The 20,699-nt window shown below is 42.5% G+C and overlaps 1 protein-coding gene across 23 annotated transcripts in view; it reads right to left on the bottom strand.

Annotated features, from left to right (window-relative positions):
- Window positions 1–9,821: 9,821 nt before the first annotated feature.
- LOC139228773 (eukaryotic translation initiation factor 4 gamma 3-like) overlaps window positions 9,822–20,699 on the bottom strand; it is a 335,585-nt gene continuing 324,707 nt past the window's right edge. For all 23 annotated transcript variants that reach the window (XM_070860122.1, XM_070860138.1, XM_070860130.1 and 20 more), the window contains 2 exons: window positions 12,589–12,735; window positions 9,822–11,457 (listed from right to left, as the gene is read on the bottom strand). In XM_070860122.1, the coding sequence (XP_070716223.1) occupies window positions 11,276–11,457; window positions 12,589–12,735 (329 nt within the window). In that variant the 3' untranslated portion in view covers window positions 9,822–11,275. The remainder of the gene's footprint in view (window positions 11,458–12,588; window positions 12,736–20,699) is intronic.

Below are 20,699 nucleotides of genomic sequence, written 5' to 3'. Positions count from 1 at the left end.
AATGATGTTTGGTTATATTTTACTGCAGCACTTAAAATTACATTTTCAAACAAATTTGGTAAGTACCTCAAAACTAAACGTGGTATAAAATTTGATAGTCAAAGCATTACAGTACAGCTGAGAAAACAAATGTTCAGATGTTACAAAACTTTCCTCAAGCAATCATAAAATATAAACTACCTTCAGTGAATTTATGATATTTAGTTGTCTTTCACCCCCCAGCATCGAGGCACTGATCACACTTGATCAGCTCCATTGGGCGGGCCACATGTGTCGGCTATGCGGACAAAGACTCCCAAAGCGAGCGCTCTTCTCGGAACTCCTACACGGCAAGCGATTCCCCAGGTGGGCAGAGGAAACGATTCAAGTACACCCTCAAAGCCTCCTTGATAAAGTGCAACATCCCCACCGACACCTGGGAATCCCTGGCCAAAGAGCGCCCTAAGTAGAGGAACAGCACCTTGAGTCTCATCGCCGAGAGCATGCGAAAACCAAGCACAGGCAGCGGAAAGAGCGTGCGGCAAACCAGACTCTTCAACCACTGTCTGTTCCACCTGTGAGTCTATAATTCCAGTATTGGACTGTACAGTCACCTGAGAACTTACTTTTAGAGTGGAAGCAAGTCTTTCTCGATTTTGAGGGATTGCCTATGATGATGAGCATACTTTGGGCTCATCCCTAACACGCCACAGTGGAGAGCAATAGGTCTGATTTATGGATTTATTAAGAAACAACATACTGACATCAAGGCCCACCCAGAAACTCCTTGCTCACGTCATTAAAAAGTGTTGAGGCCGAGAATGTGAATCTCCTGCTGCAGCAACTTGCAAAACCGTCACATCAACAGTTTCACATCAACTCAGACCTGGGTTAATGAGTCTCTCTGGTGACAATGTACCAGCACACTTTTTGAATTAAATTGTGCTGGTGAGACTTCAGTTGCAGTTCTTCAGCTAATCTCAACTCGGCAGTAGTGGGTCTGAGCAGTCAGTGCCCCTGGGCTCGGAAGGGGAAAATGAGAAGGGGTTCTTAAACCTGATCACCATCCAGTGGCCACTATTGGAAGTGCATGAGAGCCCATATGGAGCAAGGGCTGAAAGAGCCAGAGTTTGCTGGAGTAGGGCATTAAGTTTTAAAACATTTTTGCGGGATGTACAAGCTGATAACTGCACCGAGGGCATCTGGGACTTGGTGAACAACAGGACAAATAGTGTATCTCCTTAACCAATGAGATTAAAGCATTGAGAAATGAACAGAGGAATGACTGAGAAGGAGGGTGAATTAAGAGTTGGTGAATTCAATGTCAAATCAGGTATGAAAGAGAAATAAGGAGGGAAAGAAAAATTAACCTATCAGCCATGATCTCATTGAATGGTGGCACAGGCTCAAGGGGCTCAATGGCCGCCTCCTGTTCCTATTCATGGCATTCCATTCTGAATAAGCGGATTTTGACCAAAATGCAATTTTCACTTTTCCACTACACATTTCTCTTAATAAATAAAATTATGGTTGATTAGGAATAAGGAGGCATTTATAAATACGGTATGCAGACGACGCTTGCGTCTGTACACACACTCAGAGCTCGAACTCCAAACTATTGTTAATACCTTCACTGAAGTAAACGAGAGTATGGGTCTTACACTAAACATCCGTAAGACAAAGGTCCTTTAACAACCTGCCCCCGCCACACAGTACTGCCCCGATTATCAAAATCCACGAGGCCTTGGACAACGTGGACCATTTTCCATACCTCTGGAGCCTCCTGTCAACAAGGGCAGACGCTGATGACGAAGAGCAACACCACCTTCAGTGTGCCAGTGCAGCCTTCGGTCACCTGAGGAAGAGTGTTTGAAGACCAGGACCTCAAACCCGGCACTAAGCTCATGGTCTGCAGAGCGGTAGTGATACCCGCCCTCCTATATGCTTCAGAGACATGGACCATGTACAGCAGGCACCTCAAAGCACTGGAGAGGTACCAACATTGCCACTGCAAGATCCTGCAAATCCATTGGCAGGATAGGCGCAATGTCAGTGTTCTCCCTCAGGCATTAACACTCTACTCAGAGCTCTGACATGGCAAGGAGAGCCCCAGATGGGCAGAGGAAACGCTTCAAGGACACCCTCAAAACCTCCTTGAAAAAGTGCAACATCCCCACCAACACCTGGGAATCCCATGCCCAAGACTGCTCTAAGTGGAGAAGCATCCGGGAATGCGACGAACACCTCGAGTCTCTTCGCCGGGAGCACGCGGAAGCCAAGTGCAAACAGCGGAAGGAGCGCACCACAACCCAAGCCCCCCACCCACCCGTCCCTCCAACCACCATCTGCCCCACCTGTGACAGAGACTGTAGGTCCCGCATTGGTCTCATCAGTCACCTGAGAACTTATTTTTAGTGTGGAAGCAAGTCATTCTCGACTCCAAAGGACTGCCCAAGAAGATATAGACAGTAAGTTACTTGCCTGCAATACTCAGTGAAATAAAAAAATCTGCATCACCACAAAATCACTATCTGGGAGTTTATGGCCAAATTTCTCCAATATTTTTTTTAACAAATGAGTACTTCTGTGATTTAGATGAAAATAAAAGCAGAGTTTTTTTATATGTATGCATAATGTTTCAAGGTAGTAAATTCCCAGGGTTTGGATTATTTTGGAAACCACATCGGACCCCCTCTATCAGTGGGAGGAAGAGGACTGTGAAAAGAAAGCTGGAATGGAAGAAAAGTGTGTCACTGGATTTCCAAAAGGCTAAAATATACATGACATTGGACATCACAAGATAGTAATCCAAACAAAGGGTTCAGATGACAGCCAAACTCTTCTGGTTTATATTTATCAACCAAATTTGAGAGATGATTAGTTCCTTCCTATCTTGACTATTTTTTCTCCCCTTGTCCACTCTCTTCCCACCTACATCCGTGACTTCTCTGACACTTTTTAACAGTTTCCAGTTTCCTGGCCCCAATCATCTCCTTTTCGCCGTGGACATCCAATCCCTCTACACATCCATCTCCCACCAGGAAGGCCTGAGGGCGCTCCACTTCTTCCTCGAACAGAGGCTCAACCAGTCCCCATCCACCACCGCCCTCCCCCACCTGGTGAACCTGTTCTCACATTGAATAACTTCTCCTTTAACTCCACTCACTTCCTCCAAATTAAAGGTGTTGCTATGGGAACCCGCATGGGTCCGAGCTATGCCTGCCTTTTCGTGGGATATGTGGAACATTCTTTGTTCCAGTGCTACTCGGATACCATCCCTCACCTCTTTTTCCGGTACACTGATGACTATAGCAGTTTCCTGCTCTCGCCCTGAACTTGAAAATTTCACTCACTTTGCATCCAATTTCCACCCTTCCCTCACCTTCACATGGTCCATCTCCGTCTCCATCTCTGGGGATAGGCTTTCGACCCGTATCCACTATAAGCCCACTGGCTCCCACAGCTACCTAGACTATACTTCCTCCCACCCCGCATCCTGTAAGCACTCCATTCCATTGTCCCAGTTTCTCTGTCGCATCTGCTCTGACGACGCCACCATTCACACTAGTGCCTCGGACATGTCGTCCTTTTTTCCTCATCAGAGGATTCTCCTCCAGCGTGGTTAACGTGGACCTCGACCGTGTCTGTTCTATTTCCCGCACCTCTGCTCTCACCCCTTCCCCTCCCTCAGAACCATGACAGGGTTCCCCTTGTCCTCACCTTTCACCCCACCAGCCTCCACGTTCAACGGATCATCCTCCGCCATTTCCACCACCTCCAGTGTGATCCCACCACCAATCACATCTTCCCCTCCCAGCATTCTGAAGGGACTGCTCCCTCCTGGTTCATTCTGCACTCACCCCTGCCAATGGCACCTTTCTATGCAAGCACAGCAGATGCAACACCTGCCCTTTTACCTCCTCCCTTCCCACTATGCAAGGCCCTAAATACTCCTTCAAGGTGAAACAGCGATTTACTTGTACTTATTTCAATTTAGTATACTGTTTTTCGCTGCTCACCATGTGGGTGACCGCTTTGCGGAGCACCTCTGTTCAGTCTGTAAATGTGACCCTGAGCTTCCAGTCGCCTGTCACTTTAATTCTCCACTCCATTCCCACTCTGACCTCGGCCTTCTATACTGTTCCAACAAAGCTCAACATAAGCGAGGAACAGCACCTCTTTCGTTCAGGCACTTTACAGCCTTCCGGACTCGACATCAAAGTTCAACAATTTCAGAGCATAACCGCTGCCAATCTTTGCCCCTCCTCCCCCCCCCCCCCTGCCTCAGAGCCTGTTTTTCTTTCTCCTTGTCTCTAATGGCAGCTGGTCATTATCCCACCATTCACACCCGATCATGACTAATGTTTTTCTAACTCCTGGCATTACCATTTGAATTTGGGCCATCATCCCTTTTGTCTCTCTAATCTCTCCTGTCTTCCAATCTATTACAGACCTTCTTTTGTTCTTTCCCCCTCCCCCTTGTTAAGCATCCGTTTTTTCCAAACACACTCCAGTTGTGATGAAGGGTCAGGCAGCAGCTGGAGTTGAGATATCCAGCAATTTCTGTTTTTATTCCAGATTCCAGCATCCGCAGTATTTTGCTTTTGTATTATTAGTTTTGTGATTAACTTGGGTACAACATCTAACAAAAAAAATATATTTGCCTTGTACTTTAAAAAATAAACACATTTACTGCTTTCTTTCCTCTTACTGAAGAGTTGTGTAACATGATTAAAGTCTTGACACTACAGCCAACAGTTTTATATATGTATGTATGTATGTATGTATCCAGAGAGTAGGTTCACAGGGTTTGGATTATTTTGCAACCACATTAAACCCGCTCAAGCAGTAGGATGGGGTGGAGAACTGTGGAAAGAAAACCAGAGGGGAAGGAGGGAAACACCATCACCGGATTTCCACAAGACTAAAATATTCACATCAGTTTTCTGATGTAAGAGCTGCAGCAGTTGGTTATTTCTAATAGTAAACTGCAGTAACATATGAAATTACGTATATATTACAAGAAATTACAGGGGAATTATAATTCAGCATATGATAGAAGTTTTCCCACTCTGTGTGGTACAACAGTTCTTTCATAGTTAAAGACCCATAATTCACAAATGACAGGCAAAATTGAGTTTTTTGTTATTTGTTCCTGGGATATGGGCGTCACTGGCAAAACCAGCATTTATTGCCCATCCCCAATTGCCCTCAAGAAGATGGTGGTGAGCTGCCTTCTTGAACTGCTACAGTCTGTGTGGTGAAGGTATTCCCATGGTGCTATTAGGAAGGGTTTTGACCCAGTGACTATGAAGGAATGACGATATATTTCCAGGTCAGGATGGTGTGTGACTTGGAGCGGAACTTGGAGATGATGGTGTTCCCATGTGGCTGCTGTCCTCCTAGGTGGTAGAAGTCGCGGGTTTGGGAAGTGCTGTCAAAAAACCCTGCAGTGCACCGTGTGGATGGAACACACTGCAGCCACGGAGCATTGGTGATGGAGGGAGTGAATGTTTAAGGTGGTGGATGGGGTGCCAATCAAGCGGGCTGCTTTGTCCGCGACGGTATCAAGATTCTGGAGTATTGTGCGAGCTGCACTCATCCAGGTGAGTGGAGAGTATTCCTGACTTGTGTCTTGTAGATGGTGGAAAGGCTTTGAGAAGTCATGAGGGGAGACACTCCCCACAAAATACCCAGCCTCTGACCTACTCTTGTAGCTACAGTATTTGGGTGGCTGGTTGTTATGTTTCTGGTCAATGGTGACCCCCAGGATATTGATAGGGAATTCAACAATGGTAATACTTTTGAATGTCAATGGTGCTGGTTAAATTCTCGCTTGTTGGAGATGGTCAGATGAGCCATGAGCCTGTTGGGTGGTGGAGCAGGCTCGAGGGACTAGATGGCCTACTCCTGTTCCTAATTCTTGTGTTATTAATGTTGAGGAGGTCCAGAACCAGGGATCAGTCTGGGGATGGGCCATTTGGGACAGAGATGAGAAGAAGCTTCTTCACTCAGATTGGTGAACCTATGGAATTCTCTGCCGCAGAAAGTTATTGAGGCCAATTCACTGGATGTGTTCCGGGGGGGGGGGGGGGGGAGAATTAGATGTGGTCCTTGCTACTAGGGGGATATGGCGAGAAAGCAGGAATTGAGTACTGAGGTTGCATGTTCAGCCATGAACTCATTGAATGGCGGTGCAAGCTCAAAGGGCCGAATGGCCTCCTCCTGCACCTATTTTCTATGTAATTGCCTGGCACGAATGTTACTTGCCACTTATCAGCCCAAGCCTGAATGTCATCCAGGTCTTGCTGCATACAGGCATGGATTGCTACATTATGAGTTAAGAATGGAACTGAACACTGTGCAATCATCAGCGAACATCCCCACTTCTGACCTTATGATGCAGGGAAGGTCATTGATGAAGCAGCTGAAGATGGTTGGGCCTAGGACCCTGCCCTGTGGAACTTCTGCAGCAATGTCCTGGCGCTGAGATGATTGATCTTCCAACAACCCTCTTCCTTTGTGCTAGGTATGACTCCAGCCACTGGAGAATTTTCCCTGAACTTCAGTTTTACTTGGACAAAAGAAGCCTGCAGTATTGCATTAATCGTGAGGGTAAGGAAGTTAAATCTGTAAAGTTTTAAAAACATTATATATATATATCGGCTTGTGGCATTGTTCACTGGGTCAAAGGATGACAACAGCAAAGTTAATAATAAAGTGTGACAGGAAGTGCTATATAACTTTCAATATATTGAGAGAAATACCATCAATAGACAATAAATCAAAGAGGTTCTGATTTTGAATGAACACTTTCAAGGGATAGGCTCAAGTCGAGGCATAAATGACTAAGCGAGCAATACCACTACATGTTCACCGTGTGACAATTTGGTCAGTTGCCTCAAGCTTTATAATCTATTTTTACCATACTTATTCATGCCTCAAAGTTTTAGTTTAAAACTGCATTGTGTCAGTGGTGGTAATTGACGGTACAATAACGGTATGCAATAATGTACTGCACTACATAGAAATACAGCATGATCACCGTTCGTTTCAATTTAATCAGTTGATTGCTTATGGTGCCTACACCACAGAATTAATTGGCCAACTTCATTCATGTAACCCCTCCGGATGGGCTTTTGTCTTCCCATGTCAGAGAAAGAGGAAATAATCTAAACTTCAAGAACGAAGGAACTGACAGCACAGGTTTCAGCAGCTCTACTCAGTGCATAATTAATGGCTGTGAACTTAAACATGGGTACTGCAAGGTGTGCAATCTTGATGGATTACACCGGGTCTAGGTAATTTTTGGGTAATTTTTCCCCAGAGTTCTCAAACTGAGCCAGAGCATCTGGGGGACACAAAGCAAAAATGAGATGCTTCTATAATGCGAGAGAGATAAGAGAGCGAATGAATTCTACAGCATGGTAACAAGGTCATGTTGGCCAAAAGTACTGAATGGCAGCACAGAGGAAAAACAAAAAGCAGACCATCAAGCTAATGCCCCATAACGAACAAAATTCCTGAACACCACAAGTTTGTACGTAGTTTATAAATATTTACAATTATGCCTGTGGCAAAGACATTGCGACTTGCATTGCCGATTTAGATCCGATACAATCATTTTGTCTGCACCACTAGTGAGAGAATAAAGCTGGTGTTAAATATTCAGTAGGATAAAAGCCATTTTCGTAAGTTTAGTGTCAAATGTAATAATTTGTAAGATGAAATAAATAGGATAGAGTGTTCAAAGTTAATCTACACTTGGAAATTTACCATTGGCATGAGGCAGATACCCGAGACTTCAAAGACAACAGGGTGTGCCACTATTTTACATGATTGTACTTGAACACATTCAGGCAGTTCAGTGAGTAACTGTTTTCATCTTCATTGTAGTTAAAGGAAATCAAACCATAAATTTTATTGCACAATTTAGAAAAATGATTGAGACTTCCTTGCGTCAAAGCTTCAATTAATTAATCGAACAGGAAACCTTGGTCTAGCAGGAACCCATTGTCCAATTCAAATGCCTTTATGCTTCCATAGTGATTAACTATATTTTGTCATGTACTTAATGATGCTTCATCTCAAACTGCTTATTAAGCCTGGTCTTATTAAAAGCTACAGTAAACCCTTCATTAACTGAAAGTTTCATTAAAGCTTCTGATTACAGGAAACATTCAATCATTATCTGCTCACAGTAAACTGCTGCAGGTACACCTTTGAGTCGACTGCTGTTGGATTAAGTACATATTTTATCTGATTTTTTTGTCTCTGTTTGCAATGTTTGAATTTATAGCTGATGCTTAACAGAAGAATACTGAAAAGGTTTGGAGACTGAATGCAATTTTGTTTTAATACAATGCTTCACAACCTTTTCCTCAACACTCAATTAGATATACTTTGGAGAAAGTTGTATAGTTATCTCTGCCCAATCGTTCCCAAAATTGCAGTCCAATTAGAGAACACAAGTGCAATACACTGATGTGTCGCACAATTACAACTTTATAATGGCAAAGGGTTACAATGGAGTGAAAAGATACCCGACACAATAGGATACAAGTCTGCTTTATGCAGTTGGAACATTCAGGAAGCACCATTCATGCATTCAGTATTTTTTGGTTCTTCAGACTTAATAGGATTTGTGATAAGATTAATTACCTTCCACTTTTAATCATTTAATATAGTAAATTAAAAAATGCACACTCACTTTTTCTTGATTTATAATGAGTTATCCCATGCACAACTATGAGAAATAAGCCACTAAAGTGATAGAATCATAGAAATTTACAGCACGGAAGGAGGCCATTTCGGCCCATCGTGTCCGCGCCGGCTGACAGAGCTATCCAGCCTAATCCCATTTTCCAGCTCTTGGTCCGTAGCCTTGTAGGTTACGGCACTTCAAGTGCACATCCAAGTAAGTGGTGAGGGTTTCTACCTCGACCACCCTTTCAGGCAGTGAGTTCCAGACCCCCGTGAAGAAATTTCCCCTCTGAACCTCCCAACAATTACTTTAAATCTATGACGTTCTGATAAAATAGATAACCCCAGAACTTGCCCACTCCAGCACCTGAGCTGTATTAGGAACAGAGAACCAGGCTAATTCCACCAAGTCATTACTGAACAAGGAAAACCAGCAGCATCTCAGCTTTTGTATGGGGCAGGTTTTGACACAGCACCACCATCAGGTTTTACCACTGAGCAACTTGGACCCCACCAAAACCTAGCAAGACCCTTGTAATACAGAATCATTCAACGGAAAAACACGAATCTTGCATGAACCAGTCGCCATTTTTTTCAACGCTCTTCTTGAAACAAAAGTTTTGGTTACTGATCCTTAAGAACTATGTTCTTGTGCTCTAACTAAGTAAGAATGCTTAGTCAATTCTCATATCAAAATGTGCACCCAAGGTGTCTGATGGTCATGAGTCTCAGGTAATAGTTTATATTCTTACATCCTTGTATTTACCACGTCCTTAGGTCACATTTTCTGGAAGAAACCACGGGACAAGAAAAACCCATTGGCTCAGAGTCCATTCCAGCTTTTTGGACTTGTACACATTTCAATCTATGATGTACACAGTTAGCAATACTCCCTTCAGGCCGATGCTCATCAAGGCACTCGTTACAAATTGAAACAAATTAAAACAGTCCAGTGGCCACCATCAACACCCCTCACTCACTTTGATGAATTCACATGCCCCTTACACACAGGCATTTATATTAAATGAGCCCATGTCAATATTCAATGGGGTGATAAACGCGACAGCTGCAATCCAGAACACGACCACTGAACATGCGAGGACTCCGAAAGCAGGAAAAAAAATCCAACCCAGCAGATATTACCAGCCTAGAACAGTTTTTAATTCAAGTTATGCAGTTATTTAATGGCATCTCACAGTCTGGAACATTATCTTCATAAGCATTCCAACAGCCATCTTGCCATTGAAGCAAGTTTTAAAATCATAGCTGATCCACGTTATGCTTGGCTTTTCAAAACCAATTTTCCAAATAAATGCACAAACTGGTACAAGTAAAATCTACAGTGTTAATCTGTGAGACGCCGTTTCAAATCAAACCAGTAACTCATGAGATCAACCACACAAGTATAGGAAAAGTGCTGTTTCACATGGTAATATCCTCGATGTGCTGTATATAGCATCAAGGCAGCAGCTTCTGTGAACGTTTGCATGTGTGTGTGGGAAACGTAACCCTTTATTTCAGAGATTCTGACCCCCCTGGGTTTTTCAATTCCTACACAAGGAAAGGTCCGACCGCCATCTCAAACCACCGGTAGAAAGTCTGTAAGGAGAAAGGATCCTCATTTGTGCAGCATGTGTTTTAAAAAAAAAAAACTTCTGCCACAATCCAATAACTGACCGTCAGCCAGCCATTCGATAGGACTTCTGTCACAATGGGCATTGCATCCACTGCACTATATATTACAATGAGGTAACAGAGTACAAAAGAATAGGACAAACTCGTTTTCAAACTTATGTAGCATAGGTCGCGTGATCATTAATTCTCAGATAAACAGCAGTTTGTATTTTATTTTTTGAACTAGCACGGTTTGTTTTTATTTAGTTTTGAAAGTGAAAAGATAGTAATGAGTCATTGTTTTTTAAATATTTCTCTTTATGTATTTACAAGCTTTCGAGTAGCTCTATAGTTTGAAAGTATTACAAGCACTTCCTCAAGTTGAATTTTTTTTGTACAAGTTCTCCGTGTTCTGCAGTTCATAATGTACGGCTTGGAAATTCGGGGAGCATCATCTTCCAGTTGAATGTTATGTACATTTCTAGAGCAAGCTGAAGCAGGCAGGAAGAATTACTGGTACATGTTACTACTTTCAGCCATCATTGTTACCCCCCACCCATATACTAAATTTTGATGCCCTATATTTGTTTGAAATGGCCTCGTGGGCAAGAGTTTGGGTCTCTTTTTCCTCTATGTTACATTCTGTTTACAGTAACTGCAAACTCAAATTACATCACCGTTGCAGTTCTAAAAATAAATTAAAGTGTTCAATTTTTTTTATTTTTTTTGTTGCACAGAAAAGTGGAACCATCTGTCCTTTTAAAAATAACAAAAAAGCTTAAAATTTAAAACAAAAATATTTTCTATAAATAATACATTTTTTAGTGCTCCCACCCATGGTTCTTTAATATCACCGCGGCTTTTCTTTACGTGCTTGTACCATAATTTTCATCATGATCGCTGACTGTATATCCGTGCATATTTGTTGCGATGATTGGCCTTTTTGCACTTTGATTGGCGAAGACTTTTTTTTTTGTTTTTAGTTATCTTCTGACTCCTCCTCAGCTTCTCTTAGCCATGTAAAAAAAGCCGTGACAGATTTTAGCGCTACCCCTTTGCCGCTCTGCTCTGCTGGGTCTTTGCTACTTTCCCATTTGTAGAATGCATCTTCAGATATAACATCCTCATCATACAAAGTGTCAAAGAACATTCTTAACAAGTCTGTATGAAGAGGAGAAATGGAGAAGGAATATACTGTGTTAGTATCCTGCAGCACAAGAGGAATAACAATTATCTATCCATATTACGGGGTGATTTGATAGTGGTTTAAAATCATGAAAGAAAGCGACAGAGTAGATAGAAACAGACTCTCTCCAGTAGTTGAGGAGCCTAGAATACATAGATACAACATTAAATGTAAGAAATTTAATCGAGAGAGCAAGAAAAATGTGTTTTTTTAAAAACAGATGATTGCAAGACTGTGGAATGCACTGCTGGAGTTAGTGATTGAAGCAGAGATCATGGCAAGTTTTCATAGATTTGAGAGGTGGTTGAAGGGAAGGAGGATAAAGGGATGTGGGAACAGGGTGGCATATGGGATGGGACGACTGCTCGTGTGGAGAACAAACACTAGCATGGACTAGTTGGGCTGAATGGCCTGTGTTGTAATTCCTATCCAACGATAGCACAAAACAGTTAATTTTTGTAGAGAGTAATTAACCATTTAAAATCTTTATGATCCAAGATTTTAAACACCCGTTAACCAATCTCACCCGAAATCCCTACTTTATAGTAGGGATGACTGGATAGCAATTAGGATGGGGAATTGTGGCCAATTTCTCCCCTCATTCACACAAGAGTACGGAAATCAAATGCAACAGGCTGCCACCACCTTGAGCTAAAGATCAAATAACTCAGCAAGGACTAGTTCACATGGCTCAGTACCATACAGCTTCGTTCACTCTACTAGAGCCAGTCAAGCTCCTTCAGTACACTTAATGTAAACCACTAAATTCAAAGCAGCATCGTGATAGCAATGAAACACATTTTAAAAGTACTGTATACAGAGAAGTGCAAAAATTCTAAGGCAGGTGTGTGAATAGCTCAAAGGTCAATTAAGATCAATCACCACCTTAAGATTAACACTTTTAAGTCAAAACATTTACAAATAAATTATAGTGTTGTTGGGGTGGGAAAAAGGGCAAAGAAGGGGAGGAGAAAGAAGGGGATGAGAGCGAGAGAGATAGACGAGAGAGATAGACAAGAGAGAGCGAGAGAGAGAGATTATATTTCAGAAAAGTCAGAATTTAGATTAACGTGTAGCAAAAGTAAAGAAGCTTATGCAATACTTACTAGGGGGTTGATCAAGTTTTACTATTAATGCTTGTAGTGCATAAAGTGCTTGTAATTCTCTCTCAGTATCGGAGTTAAGGTACTTGAGTAATAACCGCAATCTCTGCTGTATAATGTTTGCATCTACTCGACTTGGAGCTCCTTCTCCTAGGAGGTAAAAACACAATATTGGAAAAGAACACGAGTATTTACAGGTACCAGAAATATATTTTACACCACAGTCCCAGATGAAGTGATAGCATCTGCTAACACTTGATTTAGGCATAGTAGCTTTCTCAGAATAAACCGCACATTACAAATATACATCAATAGGCATTTTAAAAATGTTTGATTTTACAGCAAGCCTACATAAAATATTCCTTTGTTAATTCTGAATAATTCTGTTAATTCTGGGTAATTTAATATATTTAAGCTGGAGATAGACAGATTTTTGAATGATAAGGGAGTTATGGGGAGAGGGCAGGGAAGTGGAGCCGAGCCCAGGATCAGATCAGCCATGATCTTATTAGAAACATAGAAACATAGAAAATAGGTGTAGGAGTAGGCCATTCGGCCCTTCTAGCCTGCACCGCCATTCAATGAGTTCATGGCTGAACATTCAACTTCAGTACCCCATTCCTGCTTTCTCGCCATACCCCTTGATCCCCCTAGTAGTAAGGACCTCATCTAACTCCTTTTTGAATATATTTAGTGAATTGGCCTCAACAACTTTCTGTGGTAGAGAATTCCACAGGTTCACCACTCTCTGGGTGAAGAAGTTCCTCCGCATCTCGGTCCTAAATGGCTTACCCCTTATCCTTAGACTGTGACCTCTGGTTCTGGACTTCCCCAACATTGGGAACATTCTTCCTGCATCTAAACTGTCTAACCCCGTCAGAATTTTAAATGTTTCTATGAGGTCCCCTCTCATTCTTCTGAACTCCAGTGAATACAAGCCCAGTTGATCCAGTCTTTCTTGATAGGTCAGTCCCGCCATCCCGGGAATCAGTCTGGTGAACCTTCGCTGCACTCCCTCAATAGCAAGAATGTCCTTCCTCAGGTTAGGAGACCAAAACTGTACACAATACTCCAGGTGTGGCCTCACCAATGCCCTGTACAACTGTAGCAACACCTCCCTGCCCCTGTACTCAAATCCCCTTGCTATGAAGGCCAACATGCCATTTGCTTTCTTAAACGCCTGCTGCACCTGCATGCCAACCTTCAATGACTGATGTACCATGACACCCAGGTCTCTTTGCACCTCCCCTTTTCCTAATCTGTCACCATTCAGATAATAGTCTGTCTCTCTGTTTTTACCACCAAAGTGGATAACCTCACATTTATCCACATTATACTTCATCTGCCATGCATTTGCCCACTCACCTAACCTATCCAAGTCGCTCTGCAGCCTCACAGCATCCTCCTCGCAGCTCACACTGCCACCCAACTTAGTGTCATCCGCAAATTTGGAGATACTACATTTAATCCCCTCATCTAAATCATTAATGTACAGTGTAAACAGCTGGGGCCCCAGCACAGAACCTTGCGGTACCCCACTAGTCACTGCCTGCCATTCTGAAAAGTACCCATTTACTCCTACTCTTTGCTTCCTGTCTGACAACCAGTTCTCAATCCATGTCAGTACACTACCCCCAATCCCATGTGCTCTAACTTTGCACATCAATCTCTTGTGTGGGACCTTGTCGAACGCCTTCTGAAAGTCCAAATATACCACATCAACTGGTTCTCCCTTATCCACTCTACTGGAAACATCCTCAAAAAATTCCAGAAGATTTGCCAAGCATGATTTCCCTTTCACAAATCCATGCTGACTTGGACCGATCATGTCACCTCTTTCCAAATGCGCTGCTCTGACATCCTTAATAATTGATTCCATCATTTTACCCACTACCGATGTCAGGCTGACCGGTCTATAATTCCCTGTTTTCTCTCTCCCTCCTTTTTTAAAAAGTGGGGTTACATTGGCTACCCTCCACTCCATAGGAACTGATCCAGAGTCAATGGAATGTTGGAAAATGACTGTCAACGCATCCACTATTTCCAAGGCCACCTGCTTAAGTACTCTGGGATGCAGTCCATCAGGCCCTGGGGATTTATCGGCCTTCAATCCCATCAATTTCCCCAACACAATTTCCAGGCTAATAAGGATTTCCCTCAGTTCCTCCTCCTTACTAGACCCCCCGACCCCTTTTATAACCGGAAGGTTGTTCGTGTCCTCCTTCGTGAATACCGAACCAAAGTACTTGTTCAATTGGTCCGCCATTTCTTTGTTCCCCGTTATGACTTCCCCTGATTCTGACTGCAGGGGACCTACGTTTGTCTTTACTAACCTTTTTCTCTTTACATATCTATAGAAACTTTTGCAATCCGTCTTAATGTTCCCTGCAAGCTTCTTCTCATACTCCATTTTCCCTGCCCTAATCAAACCCTTTGTCCTCCTCTGCTGAGTTCTAAATTTCTCCCAGTCCCCAGGTTCGCTGCTATTTCTGGCCAATTTGTATGCCACTTCCTTGGCTTTAATACTATCCCTGATTTCCCTTGATAGCCACGGTTGAGCCACCTTCCCTTTTTTATTTTTATGCCAGACAGGTATATTGAATGGCGGAGCAGGTTCGAGGGGCCGGATGGCCGACTCCTGCTCCTATTTCTTATGTTCATATGTTGAGCCTGCTTCACCATACAATTTAGATCAAGGCTGATCTATATCTGAACTCCATTTCCCCGACATTGCTCTATATCCCTTGATCCGTGCACATAAGAAGTGTTCTTATTTCATTTTCCACAGCAGTTTTTAAATACTTCAGACCGAGCAATACAAAGCACACTGCTCTGCTCATCTTTGTTCAATACATTTCATGGATGCAGGCCCTCCTGTGGACACAAATACTGTGGCTCTTTTAAATTAAATGTTAGCCTGACTTCCTCTTCTGGTCCCGATCACAAGATAATTAAAAACGAGCAAGGCCGTCTTTCTTCATCCATCCATAGAGCAAGGCCATTCAGGGGTGGAATCAGGACTTTTTCCACACAAAGGCTGGTGGAAATCAGGAATTCTCTCCCCAAAAGCTACGGATGCTGGGTCAATTCCTATTTTCAAGACTGAGAGCGATAAGATTTTTTATTAGGCACAGATCAAGGGATATATAGCAATGTCGAGGAAATGGAGTTGAGATACAGATCAGCCTTGATCTAAATTGTATGGCGAAGCAGGCTCAACATAAGAATATAAGAAATAGGAGCAGGAGTCGGCCATTTGGCCCCTCGAGCCTGCTCCGCCATTCCATAAGATCATGGCTGATCTGATCCTGGACTCAGCTTCACTTCCCTGCCCGCTCCCCATAACACCCTATCGTTCAAAAATCTATCCATCTCCACTTTAAATGATCCAGCCTCCATAGCGCTCTGGTGCAGAGAATTCCAAAGATTCACATCCCTCAGAGAAATTTTTCCTCATCTCCGTTTTAAATGAGCGACCCTTATTCTGAGACTATGTCACTATGTCCCCTAGTTCTAAATTCCCCACCCCCCACCGAGGGGAAACATCCTCCTTGCATCAACCCTGTCAAGCCCCCTCAGAATCTTGTATGATTCAATAAGATCACCTCTGTGTCTTCTAATCTCCAATGAGTATAATCCCAACCTTTCTTCATATAACAACCCCTTCATCTCTGGGAGCTGAAAATGTCAACCTGTTTCGATGTATAAAGACCCTGCAATCCCCCTCCCTGTGCAGCACCATCGATCTACTTTGCCCCAGAGACCATTTAGATTCCAATTTTTATGTTAATGTGGAGTTACACAAACACAAAACTATTCTACAAACCTTCAGACCAAAAGGAGCTGCAATGGCATTATTTTCTTGATCTCAATTGTATTATTATTGACAATATGGACCCCCTCACCCAAAGATAATCAATTTGGAGGTTTATTCCAAATGACACCAGTAAGGTTCATGCTAATGAACAGATATGGTTACTTAAACCCAACCAGGAATACTCTGACACCAATTGTTTAAAATATGCTAAAAATGGAAGTTTTTCCAATGTGTTTTACATTCCATTTAATAATTTTCACATTGGATTGTGTTAAGAGTATTCCACGTTCTCCAGATTTTTACAGAGACACAAAACATCTGTGCAAAATGCTTCCTGCTATAGAAGATGCAAAAAGCATACCTAAAATGGTGGGGAACCAAGGGTCTAATGAGGGTGAGGAACTTAATGTAATTAATACAAGTAGAGAAAAAGTACCAGAGAAACTAATGGGACTGAAAGCCGACAAATCACCATGACCCGACGGCTTACATCCAAGGGTTCTAAAAGAGGTGGCTGCAGAGATAGTGGATGCATTGGTTTTGATCTTTCAAAATTCCCTAGATTCTCGAACAGTCCCAGCGGATTGGAAGGTAGCAAATGTAACACTGCTATTCAAGAAAGGAGGGAGAGAGAAACCAGGGAACCAGTGGATAATCAAGGGGCTATAGGTAGGGAGGAATTTAATACAATCACGATCACTAGTGAAGTAGTACTAGGTAAAATAATGGGACTAAAGGTGGACAAGTCCCCTGGACCTGATGCCTTATATCCGAGGGTCCTAAAAGAAGTGGCTGCAGAGATAGTGGATGCATTGGTTGTAATCTACCAAAATTCCCTGGATTCTGGGGCGGTCCCTGCGGATTGGAAAACAGCAAATGGAACGCCCCTTTTTTAAAAATGAGGCAGACAAAAAGCAGGAACCTATTGACCAGTTAGCCTAATATCTGTCATTGGGAAAATGCTGGAATCTATTATTAAGGAAGCAGTAGCGGGACATTTGGAAAAGCATGATTCAATCAAGCAGAGTCAGCATAGTTTTATGAAAGGGAAATCATGTTTGACAAATTTGCTGGAGTTCTTTGAGGATGTAACGAGCAGGGTGGATAAGGGGGAACCAGTGGGTGTGGTGTATTTGGATTTCCAGAAGGCATTTGATAAGGTGCCACATAAAAGGTTACTGCACAAGATAAAAGCTCACGGGTGATATATTAGCATGGATAGAGGATTGGCTAACTAACAGAAAACAGAGTTGGGAAAAATGGGTCATTTTCCAGTTGGCAAACAGTGACTAGTGGGATGCCGCAGGGATCGGTGCTGGGTCCTCAACTATTTACAATCTATATTAATGACTTGGATGAAGGGGCCAAGTGTAATGTAGTCAAGTTTGCTGATGATAAAGATAGGTGGGAAAGCAAATTGTGAGGAGGACACAAAAAAAATCTGCAAAAGGATATAGACAGGCTAAGTGAGTGGGCAAAAATTTGGCAGATGGAGTATAATGTGGGAAAATGTGAGGTTATCCACTTTGGCAGAGATAATAGAAATTATAATTTAAATGGAGATAAATTGCAAAGTACTGCAGTAGAGCGAGACCTGGGGTTCCTTGTGCATGAAACACAAAAAGTTAGTATGCAGGTACAGCAAGTAATCAGGAAGGCAAATGGAATATTGGCCTTTATTGCAAGGGGGAAGAGTGTATAAAAGCAGAGAAATCCTGCTACAACTGTACAGGATATTGGTGAGGCCACACCTGGAGTACTGTGTACAGTTTTGATCTCTGTATTTAAGGAAGGATATATTTGCATTGGGGGTTGTTCAGAGAAGGTTCACTAGGTTGATTCCGGAGATGAGGGGGTTGATTTATGAAAATAGGTTGAACCTATACTCATTGGAGTTCAGAAGAATGATCTTATTGAAACATATAAGATAATGAGGAGGCTCGATAAAGTGGGTGCAGAGAGAATATTTCCACTCATAGGGGAAACTAAAACTAGGGTACAGAGTCTTAGAATAAGGGGCCGCCCATTTAAAACTGAGATGAGGAGAAATTTCTTCTGAGGGTTGTAAATCTATCGAATTCTCTTCCCCAGACAGCTGTGGAGGCTGGGTCATTTAATATATTTAAGATGGAGATAAGACAGATTTTTAAGTGATAAGGGAGTTAAGGGTTATGGGGAGTGGGCAGGGAAGTGGAGCTGAATCCATGATCAGATCAGCCATGATCTTATTGAATGGCGGAGCAGGCTCGAGGGGCCAAATGGCCTACTCCTGCTCCTATTTCTTATGTTCTTATGGGCCAGTTAGCCTGACATCAGTTGTCGGCAAAATGTTGGAATCCATTGTTAAGGAAGTGGCATCAGGGCACTTAGATAATCATAACATGATTAGACAAGTCAATATGGTTTTATGAAAGGGAAATCATGTTTTTTTGAGGATGTAACTAGCAGGGTAGATAAAGGGGAACCAGTATACTTGGATTTCCAAAAGGCATTCAATAAGGTGCCACATAAAAGGTTATTACACAAGGGCTCATGGGATTGGAGGTAATGGCCCTGAAATTCCATGTCAATCTGTCAAGTTTCTAGCTTGACAGATCATCCGTATCTCGGGAGCGAGGACACTTACAGGGCAAGATTTCCAATATTTACGAATATCTTGCTCTGCAAATGTCCTTTAAAATCTTGCGCCTGAAAAAGCAGGCATATAGCCTACTTTTAAAGGCTTAAGAGTTTAAAAACATAGAAAAAACATGATTAAAAAACACATTTACGTTAAAACCCTGCAAACTCAATTTTATTTTAAACTGTAACCCTAATTTTTAAAAAAATCAGGAATTTTTTTTTAATTTAAAAAACGTGTAACATTTTTAATTTTTATTAGTTTATTGTGTGAGGTGTTTTTTTAAAATGCTTTGCATAGTGTTTGTGCGTTTTGGGGTTTTTCTCATTCATAGTATGGGAGGTTCGTAACTTACCAATCTCCAATTACTATGAATGAGAAAATACGTACCTGTGATTGGGTGTCCAGGCACATGTGACTCCTGCGGACGTCCCGCCATGCATGCACTGCGCGTCGTTGGGAGAGGAGGCCTGTGAATCGGAAATCCCAACGTGCGCAGCAGCTCCAGGTAAGTGCGCAGTTTATTTCTATTTTTTCAGGATTTACCTGCGGGAAGCCCTCCTCGGAATTTCAGGACCAATGTATTAGCATGGATAGAGGATTGGTTAAAGGACAGAAAACAGAGAGTGGGAATAAACAGGTCTTTTTCAGGTTGGCAGGCTGCAACGAGTGGCGTCCCGCGAGGATCAATGCTGGGGCCTCAGCTATTTACAATCTATATTAATGACCTAGATGAAGGGACCGAGCGTAATGTATCCAAGTTTGCTGACAGTACAAAGTTAGGTGGGACAGTAAGCTGTGAGGAGAACACAAAAGCGTCTGCAAAGGGATATAGATAGACTAAATGAGTGGGCAGTAAGGCGGCAGATGGAATATAATGTAGGGAAATGTGAGGTTATTCACTTTGGTAGGAAGAATAGAAAAAACAGAATATTTTTAAAATGGTGAGTAACTTTTAAATGTTGGTGTTCAGAGAGATTTGGGTGTCCTTGTGCAAGAAACACAGAGCTAGCATGTAGGTACAGCAAGCAATAAGGGAGGCAAATGGCATATTGTCCTTTATTGAAAGGGAGTTGGCGTACAGGAGTAAGGAAGTCTTGATACAATTGTACAGGGCACTGGTGAGACCACACCTGGAGTACTGTGCACAGTTTTGGTCTCCTTATCTAAGGAAGGATGTACTTGCCTTGGAGGTGGTACAACGGAGGTTCATTAGATTGATTCCTTATGATGAGAGATTGTGTAGAATGAGAGTATACTCTCTGGTGTTTAGAAGAATGAGAGGTGATCTCATTGAAACATACAAGATTCTGAAGGGGATTGACAGGGTAGATGCTGAGAGGTTGTTTCCCTTGGCTGGAGTGTCTAGAACCAGGGGGCACAGTCTCAGGATAAGGAGGAATTTCTTCACTCAGAGGATTGTGAATCTTTGGAATTCTCTGCCCCAGAGGGCTGAGATAAGATAGATTTTTGGAGTCTAGGGGAATCAAGGGATATGGAGATCGAGCAGGAAAGTGGAGTTGAGGTCGATGATCTTATTGAATGGTGGAGTGGGCTCGAGGGATCTACTCTTGATCCTATTTCATATGTTCTTACGTTCCCTCCCTCGCCAGATTCCATTCAGTATATAGTAGTCTCCCTTACACAGTATAGGCAATGTCCAATCATAAAATAAGT

This window comes from Pristiophorus japonicus, chromosome 18 (assembly GCF_044704955.1).
Source record: "Pristiophorus japonicus isolate sPriJap1 chromosome 18, sPriJap1.hap1, whole genome shotgun sequence".
NCBI lineage: Eukaryota > Metazoa > Chordata > Chondrichthyes > Pristiophoridae > Pristiophorus > Pristiophorus japonicus.
The sequence above is the reverse complement of the archived record's forward strand: the minus strand, read 5'-3'. Positions and strand labels throughout refer to the sequence as shown.